We start from the raw sequence: 9,086 nt of genomic DNA on the forward strand, positions 1-9,086 counted from the left end.
CTCTGCACAGAAGGACAGGCATGCCATAAGGATGAAAAACTCCATAGCTCTATCTGAGGGGGCCTGGCTTTATTTGGAACAGAGCTTGGAGAGTTCCACATAACAGTGCAATGTCAGAAACAGTGGAGCTCTTGGTGAAGAGCAGTTAAGAAAGCACTGGTATCAACAAACCAAATTGCATAGCAAACTGAAGTTTAAAATAGAAACAGTGACAGGCACAAGAAAAACCCTACTGGGATCACAATCAACCCTGGGGATAAGGGAGACTGTGTGCACTCAGTGGCTGTACCCACTTAAGAGAAATCAGACAAAAGCAAGGGGCAGAAATGAAAAGATTCTCCAAGCCACACATAGTTTTACCAACAAAGGGTGGAAGCCTCAGTGACACAAAAAGATTAAGAACACCCTCTAACTAAATACTGTCTGAAAAATAAGCAACACCAAACCAAGAGCAACTCCTAGGAAGCCAAGCTTTAAAAAAAAAAGCCACACAAATTCCTGTTAGTCTGGAAGACAGTGTGAGTGCCCAAGTCTGTGCACTTCTCAGGAAACAGTGGAGACAGAGCATTGAGCTATTAGTCTCTGAATAAATGTGGGGCAAAAATGTAAACTCTGAACTGTGATAGCAGCCTCTAAGCCACACACATGTCTACTAGTTAAGGATAAAATTCTACCTGACCTAGGAGACTTAAGCAAAACCACCGACCAGTAAGTGTCTTATCATGCCCCAAAGGTAACCAAGCTGAAGATTAAAAACAAGAAAGAAATCTGAGAAGGGACATAGGCTACACTGCAGAGGCAATATACTTCAGAGTTAATTCAGCCAAGGAACTAAACAACCAACCAATCAAACAATTCTAATAACATCAGTATTGGAGAGGAGAGGGATCAGTAACCAGAATTGCTACAATACATTATAAAAAATTTCCAGTTTTGGGGTGCCTGGGTGGCTCAGTCAATTAAGTGTCTTCCTTCAGCTCAGGTCATGATTCCAGGGACCTGGGATTGAACATCATGTAGGGCTCCCTGCTCAGTAGGAAGTTTGTTTGTCCTTCTCCCTCTGCTGCTCCCCCCTGCTCGTGCATTCTCTCTCTCACTCATAAATAAAATCTTTAAAAAATAAGAAATTAAAAAATAGTCCAGCTTTGGGCGCCTGGGTCTCAAGTTGGTTAAGCGACTGCCTTCGGCTCAGGTCATGATCCTGGAGTCCCGGGATCGAGTCCCGCATCAGGCTCCCTGCTCAGCAGGGAATCTGCTTCTCCCTCTGACCCTCCTCCCTCTCATGCTCTCTGTCTCTCATTCTCTCTCTCCCAAATAAATAAATAAAATCTTTAAAAAAAAAATAGTCCAGTTTTAACCAAAGCTGATGAGACATGTGAAGAAACACAAAACTATATCCCATACATGAAATAAAAGGTCAATAGGAACTGCTTTTGTGGGGACTCCAATGTTGCACTTAGCAGAAAAAGAAAACTTCAAAGTAGCTATTATAAATATATCCTGAGAACTAAAGGAAAGCATGCCTAGAGAGGTAGAGGAAGGTATGACAATATCTCACTAAGTAGAGAGTATCAAAATAGATAGAAATTATTTTTTTATTTTTTTAAAGATTTTATTTATTTATTAGAGAGACAGACAGCGAGAGACAGAATACAAGCAGGGGCAGAGGGAGAGGGAGAAGCAGGCTCCCCACTGAGCAGGGAGCCCGATGCGGGGCTCAATCCCAGGACCCTGGGATCATGACCTGAGCCGAAGGCAGATGCTTGATGACTGAGCCATCCAGGTGCCCCAGAAATTATTTTTTTGGAGTGGAGATTCTGGAGTTGAAAAGTACAATAACTCACTCAAATGTAGAAGTCACTAGAGGAGCTCACCAGTTGATGTGAGCAGTCAGAAGAAAGAACCAGTGAACTTGAAGATATATCTGTAGCAATTATGCAATCTCAAGAACAGATGTAAAACAGAAAGTGAGGAAAAGTGAACAGATCCTCAGAAGAATGATGACACCATTAAGTGCACCAATATATATATGTAATAGGATGTAAATTTTGGCTTCTGGATTGGACCATTAATCTGATCAAGATCTTATTAATTCAAATAGGGAGTGCAGGAAAAATAACAGGTTTGGGAAGGTAGGTAACGTATTTAGTTTTTACGTTTTGGGCTTGATATGTCTTCAAGATACACAGGGAATGGCTCAGTAGAAAGTTGAAAATAAAAATTTGCAGCTCAGAAATGAGGAGCAGATAGGAGAAAATGATATTACTGAGGGTAAGTATAAACAACTACCACCTTGAAGGCTGGATGAGCAAAAGAGGAAGAGACATTACCCAGAATCCCTAAATGCTGCTGGATCAGTGTCACCATTAGTGATGTTGAAACCTCTATCCTATTACTGACTAAGAAGATAAGAGCTATGCACTTGATGAAGCTTTAGGAGCCTTGGATCCTTCAACCTTATTGATGCTGCTGAACCCCCCAAAATAATTCTGGAGTCCACAGTTGCCCAATACTGCTGCTGCCTGAGCCCAAAGCAGAGGAATGTAAAGCTTCTCCCTTTTTCCTGCTGTCCAGTATCATGTTAATATCTCCCACTGATAGAACCTGATAAGAATAAGTTTGCAAGGGAGTTCAGAAAATGTAATTTTCAGGCTTGTAGCTATCTCCTATAGAGAGAGGACTACAGAGGAGCTAATAAGGGGCTGAGAGTCAAAAGAGAAATATTCAGAATCATCTTCCCACTTGGTTGCTCAGCATCCATGCACATCAATCCACCTTTACTTAAACTTCCAGTCAATGACAGTTGCTTCAACCTAAAGATTCATTTATCATACATACAAATTAAGACATTCTCCCCTTTTTCCTCCAAGCATAAAGCTAAATATTCTCATAAATTACTATATCCATCTCAGTGTAGTGTTGGGATCTCCTCTAGTTTAGTCATAATCCCACAGGAATATTCTATAACCTAGAGACTAAATAGTAAAATTAATCACCAACATCTCCTTGGTGAGGAAAAATAAAAGAAAAAAAGGATTTTGAAATTTCTTAATAAATACCATAAATACACAATTTTACCATAATACACAATTCAGGAGGAAAATATCCTTAGTTACTATAATCATCGTTTTCCTACTAATGGGTCACGAGACTCAGTTGTCCTTGGTTGTTTTCTTTTACTTCCAATTGCTTTCTTCTTTTGTCTACATCTAATATCTCCAATAATGATGACTCCTTACTTGGTAGAGTGAATTAAATTTAAAATTTTATTGGTTCATGCCCTTCTCATTTACTTTTCTTATTGAAATACAATAAACATACAATATTATATTCATTTCAGGTGTACAATATATTGATTCAGCAGTTCTATACATTAGTCAGTGCTCACACAATATATGTAGTCACCCCTAGTCACCATTAATGTTATCCTGGGAATGTAAATTGATGTAGCCACTGTGGAAAACATTTTCATTTACTGTTATTACTTGATGTGCAAATATTATGAGGCACCACAAAGAATCACTTGAGTCTCATACATGATTTCCCTACCCTACTGAGTAACACTAATCCTAGTATACCTTGATAATTGGGATCAGTCTTTTCAGCTGGCTTAATAAGTTCTTCTGTTAAATCAGAGGTATAGAGACTGAAATGGCTGGTGACTTTGACCTTCAGATCAATGGGAGATTGTTTTATCCTCTTGTTGGAAAGAGTTATTTATTGAAAACATGTAAAGGAGGGGACGGGAAACAAATTTATGAATGTTATTAAAATTTAGATAGAAAATTAATCTATTAGAAAAGCATATATTTTGAAGTTAGAGGGAGGATCTGATTCTCGGTCTAGTACTTACAATTTCTGTGGCAAGTTCATTAAATTTTATAATTCTCAGTTTTCTACTGAGACTATGTTAATAATATGCTCTATTTTCATCATTGTGAAGAGAAAACATGCAAAGTGCCTCATCCATGGTTAGAACTCAATAAATACTTATTTAGAATCTCATTTAGTTTATAAAAAACTGAAAATTACAACATATATGAATGGGATTATATTGGTATGGTTTGTATTTTGATGCATGATTCCAGATGTTTTATTGCACATATATACTTGTGTAGGGAAGGATTACCATTTCCCAAAAATGTGACTTATGGTTGATACAAAATCAAATACCTCATTATCTTTGGATGATGATGATAATGGCAACAATGATGATGATGACTTTGATGATTGTAATGTATCAGTTACAAGGTTGATCTGGAACTCACTTGCTTGGTCTTTATTTTTCTTATTGCTTTCCTCATGTCTTTATTCCTGAATGTGTAGATGATTGGATTTAAAAGGGGAGTGAAAATTGTGTAAAACACAGAGAGGATCTTATCTATGGATACCCTGTTGAATGGCCATATATAGATAAAGATGCAGGGTCCAAAGAACAGTACCACCACTGTAATGTGGGCTGAAAGAGTGGACAAAGCCTTGGAAGACCCACTGGACGAGCGATGCCGGACAGTAATCAGAATGGTGCTATAGGAGATGAACAGGAAGATGAAACAGAACAAAGAAAGTAGTCCACTGAATGCAATGACTAATACTTCCAAGATGTAAGTGTCAGTACAAGCAAGTCTGATGACCTGAGGCAGATCACAAAAAAAGCTATCCACAACATTGGGGCCACAGAATGGTAAAGTCACTGTGAACACCATTTGGCTCATAGTGTGCACAAAACCAGTGGTCCAGGACAGAAGTGCAAGTCCTATGCAAACACGATGGCTCATGATAGTTTTGTAATGGAGGGGTTTGCATATGGCAATGAATCTATCAACTGCCATGGCTACAAGCAGCATCATCTCACTTCCACCTAAAAGGTGAAGGAGGAACATCTGGGCCATGCAGCCTTCATAGGAGATAGCCTTATTTTCACTAATTAGGGCACAGATCATTTTAGGAGTAGCAAAGGAGGCCAGGGACATATCAATAAAGGAAAGGTTGGCCAGTAAGAAGTACATGGGAGAGTGTAAGTGAGGGTCCAGTTTTACTACCAAGATAATAATGAGGTTACCTAGTATAATGGCTATGTAGATAATGGAAAAAAACAAGAAAAAGCAAATCTGTAACTCACGAAAATCTGTGAGGCCCAGCAAAATAAACTCAGACACCATGGAGTGATTTTGTTTCTCCATTTGTTTGGGTGTTGGCATATGTTACCTAAAACAAAATCAAAATAGATTAAAATCTATGAATTAAAGTTGAGAGATGAAATACATATACACTTAACTTTGCTCCCTAAAATCCACTGAAATGTGCAAAAAGAATCAAAAGTGTTGAACAACATTGAATCCAAAAATTTTTGAAAAAAAGAATAGACAAAATTTCTTAGCAAAGCTTATGAGGAATTTCTGCCATAAACTAAGACATTTGAAGACAATTATAGTCGGCACTACTTAACTCATATCTGCACTAATCTTGAGAAAAGTATCTGAGTTGGTGAAAGAATTTAGAAGTTCTTTGCCACCATTTTCGAGGATAAGGTATAGATTTATTGTTAGTCCATGGGCAAAGAAGAGGACCCTTCCATTTTGAAATCTATTTCTACAGTGCGTATCAGTGAAGGAGAGGCCAAAGTGGTTTTCTAACTGAAAAGTAGGACCAAGAGAAATGAAATTAAGATGGAATATAGAACATGGAGAATCTAGGAGTCAGTTCTGTAGTGGCTGCTGAAAGTCAGATGAGCAGCGATAATAAACACTATGAGTTTTGAGACACTTGAATATATGGTTGGCCAAATTGAAACGGCTTCTCAACTTCTTTTTCCATAAGGTGGAAGAAAGCCTCAGATGTTTGGGTCTTCTCCCATGGGCTCTGACTTTACTTCCATGCTTATGAATTTAGTAGATAGGAAGGTACAGTACTCAGGTATGGCATAAATGGATGCTTGCTGCTGGCTTCCTACTGCCTCACTTAAGTTAGTTTCTTTGTCAGGTGGCTGAACATCCTAGTGGATTTGGTATAACATCCATATCATTTGTAAGAGAGTATAATTATAGAGTTTTGATAAACAAAGGAGGATCTATAGGGAACGCATCTATGTGCTTCTAGATGACTAAGGCATACCCATGTAGAATGACATCCATTTAAGCATGAATGATGCCAGCCAGAAATTTTGATGCAAAGTATCAAGGAAGATATCATAGATATCCACGAAGAGATAGTAGTAACAGAACAAATTTTTTGAGACTTAAAAAAAAAATGTGACATCTGAAAAAAATGAAAAAATTGGAAAAAAAACACAGAAGAGTTTATATCTGACTGAAGACCTCATTCATAGAAACAGATACAACGTAGTTTTAAAATATTTTGAAATGTTTTCAGAATTTGGAGAATATAAGAATAAAATAATTGAAATATTCATACTATTATTTAGAATTAATAAATATTTTTATTATCCATCATTTGCACAATTTTAAATGAAATAAAAACTACTGGCATAGGAAAATTTCACTTATCTTACTATTTTGTGTGTGGCTTATAAAAAATGAATAAATGATACCCTATCATAACAAAATTCTGAGAAAAAATTTTATTTTTACTGAGGAATTGCTATTATAAAAATGGTGCACCCATCAGTTTGTTTTCTGTATTTATAGGTCGGATTCTGCTTTTTGTTTCTTTATTCATTTGTTTTGTTTTTTAGACTCCACACATAGAACACACTGATGGTTGCCAGAGGGGAGAGGGGTGGAAGGATGAGCAAAATGGGTGAAGGGGAGTGGGAGACACAAGATTCTAGTTATGGAATGAATAAGTCATGGGGGAATTAAAGGTACAATACAGGGCCTGTAGTCAATGGTACTGTAATAGGGTTGAATGGTGACAGATGCTAGCTACACTTGAGGTGAGCATAGCATGACATATAGATTTGTGGAATCACTGTGTTGAATATCTGAAACTAATACACTATTGTGTGTCAAGTTACTCCAGTTTTTAAAAAATGGTGCATTTAATGTATAGCTACATGTTTATTTACATGTGAAAGAATTTTTGAAGATTATATAACTAGAAGTAGAATTACTAAGTCATTTTCAACTAACCTAATAATGTCAAATTCTCAACAAAGGGTTATACAAATTTACACAACCACTTCCTTACAAATCTTGGTGTTTTGTTAGCTCTCAGTCTAACCACTATTATTGTAGGAATGCAAAAATGGTTCAATATTAGGAAATCTCTAATTAATGATTTAAATATATAGGTAAACAACATAATAATTTAAATATGACATCAAAATAGACATCTAATAAATGAAGAGATATATTAGGTTCATGAATTGTGAATATGTCAGTTTTCTTTAAATTAATGTACATATTAAACATACTCCCTATGTGAATCCAAGGTGACTTTTGGAAATCAAGTTTATTCTGAAATGTATATCAAAAGGCAAAAGGCCAAGATGGGGAAGGCAATTTTGAAGAACAAAGCTAGAGGATTTATACTATATCAAGACCTCCTATAAAGCTATATAACAGAGTTTGATATTGGCTCAAGAACCTAAAAATAAACCAATTTGAAAATATCAGAAAAGCTCTACTTGATGATGACAGCAACAAATAACAGTAAAACATGTTTGTCAAATAAATATAGTCAAAGTGCTCTTGGTACTATTATCTTTAATAACCAAAAATTGGAAAGCTCCTCCAAAGTCTGTCATTAATGAAATGATTTAGAATGGAAACTTATATGTGCTCATATGGAGATATTTTTAAGATGTATTATTAAATTTTAAAATGTCGTTATATTTTAAAGAGATTATTATAACATTTTATGGAAAATTATGTACCCACAAATCTCAGAGAAACATAGATTCATTAATGTATCAAGAGTGCTTACCTCTGGGTATATTAGCTTATGGGGGTTAATGCAGATTCCAATTTTTATAAGTCAAGTTCTGTAAAATTTAATAAAGTTGAATTAGATTCTAGCCCTGGATAAATGCTCCCCAAAATGTAGTTGGTATTTAGGGACTTCAAATCAGAAAATCATTTATGTTACATATAGCTGTAAGAAACTTACAAAATAATTGTAACTTGTAGCTTATGCTGGTTTATCATCTACTTCCTAAAACATTTATAGTTGCAGCAGCACTAAAGGTGATACTATGGATTTGGCGATATTATCTATTACAGATAGCCAGGATTGGAAATACATTCTATGTCATATATCCACTTGTGACAAAGCAACTCACTAAAAAAGGCGAGAAGATACCTTCTGCCCTTTTTTCCCACCAGCCCTTCCAAAGTGTCCTCTGAGAATTTCCAGGACAATTCTTGAAAACAACAATGAGTGAAACAAATCTTTTGATTTGATTTTATTTTTTTTTAAAGATTTTATTTATTTACTTGACAGAGAGAGAGACAGTGAGAGAGGGAACACAAGCAGGGGGAGTGGGAGAGGGAGGAGCAGGCTTCCTGCAGAGCAGGGAGCCGAATGAGGGGCTCCATCCCAGGACCCTGGGATCATGACCTGAGGGGAAGGCAGATGCTTAATGACTGAGCCACCCAGGCATCCCAAATCTTTTGATTTTAAAATGTGTTAGAAAGCTAGAGTAATGAAATGATTGATACTTTACCTTCCTAAGAATAGAATAATGAAGAGTTGTAAGAAACCTGAGACTTTAGTAGAAGAGTCCTATATTAAAAATACACTGTTTAGGAAAAAGTTGCGGTTACTTGGGAATAAATAGGCTGGTAAACTACACAGTCTTAAATAAAAATGAATTCAAATACTTTAAATATATGAATAATAGTTCAAGCAATAAAGGATAGAGAGAAATATATAAGTGAATAACATGCTTTGTTGTATTTTATAATATTGGCTTAGGATCATGACAAAGGCAGAAACCACAGAAATTAAGGTTAATAGATTTTATTAAGTGAAGATGAGCAAGCTCCCTATTACCTCAAAAACATATTCAAAATTCTAAAAGGCAAAGCTGAACTAGAGAAAAGTAGCCAAATATATATGTCCTTAATATCAAATTCTTATAAGTTGATATGGAAAATTTCAAGAGCCCTATATAAAAATAAGCC

The 9,086-nt window shown here is 36.0% G+C and overlaps 1 protein-coding gene across 1 annotated transcript; it reads right to left on the minus strand.

Annotated features, from left to right (window-relative positions):
• Positions 1-4,244: 4,244 nt before the first annotated feature.
• Positions 4,245-5,186, minus strand: LOC118529656 (olfactory receptor 4K13-like). Its single transcript, XM_036082592.2, has one exon. It carries the CDS (start codon positions 5,181-5,183, stop codon positions 4,245-4,247), a length of 939 nt encoding a protein of 312 aa, XP_035938485.2. The 5' UTR covers positions 5,184-5,186.
• Between the last annotated feature and the right edge of the window lie 3,900 nt (positions 5,187-9,086).

This window comes from Halichoerus grypus, chromosome 8 (genome assembly GCF_964656455.1).
Source record: "Halichoerus grypus chromosome 8, mHalGry1.hap1.1, whole genome shotgun sequence".
NCBI lineage: Eukaryota > Metazoa > Chordata > Mammalia > Carnivora > Phocidae > Halichoerus > Halichoerus grypus.

Excerpts from the sequence above, each read along its gene's own strand:
- LOC118529656 (XM_036082592.2), bottom strand. The coding sequence starts at position 5,183 with ATGGAGAAACAAAATCACTCCATGGTGTCTGAGTTTATTTTGCTGGGC.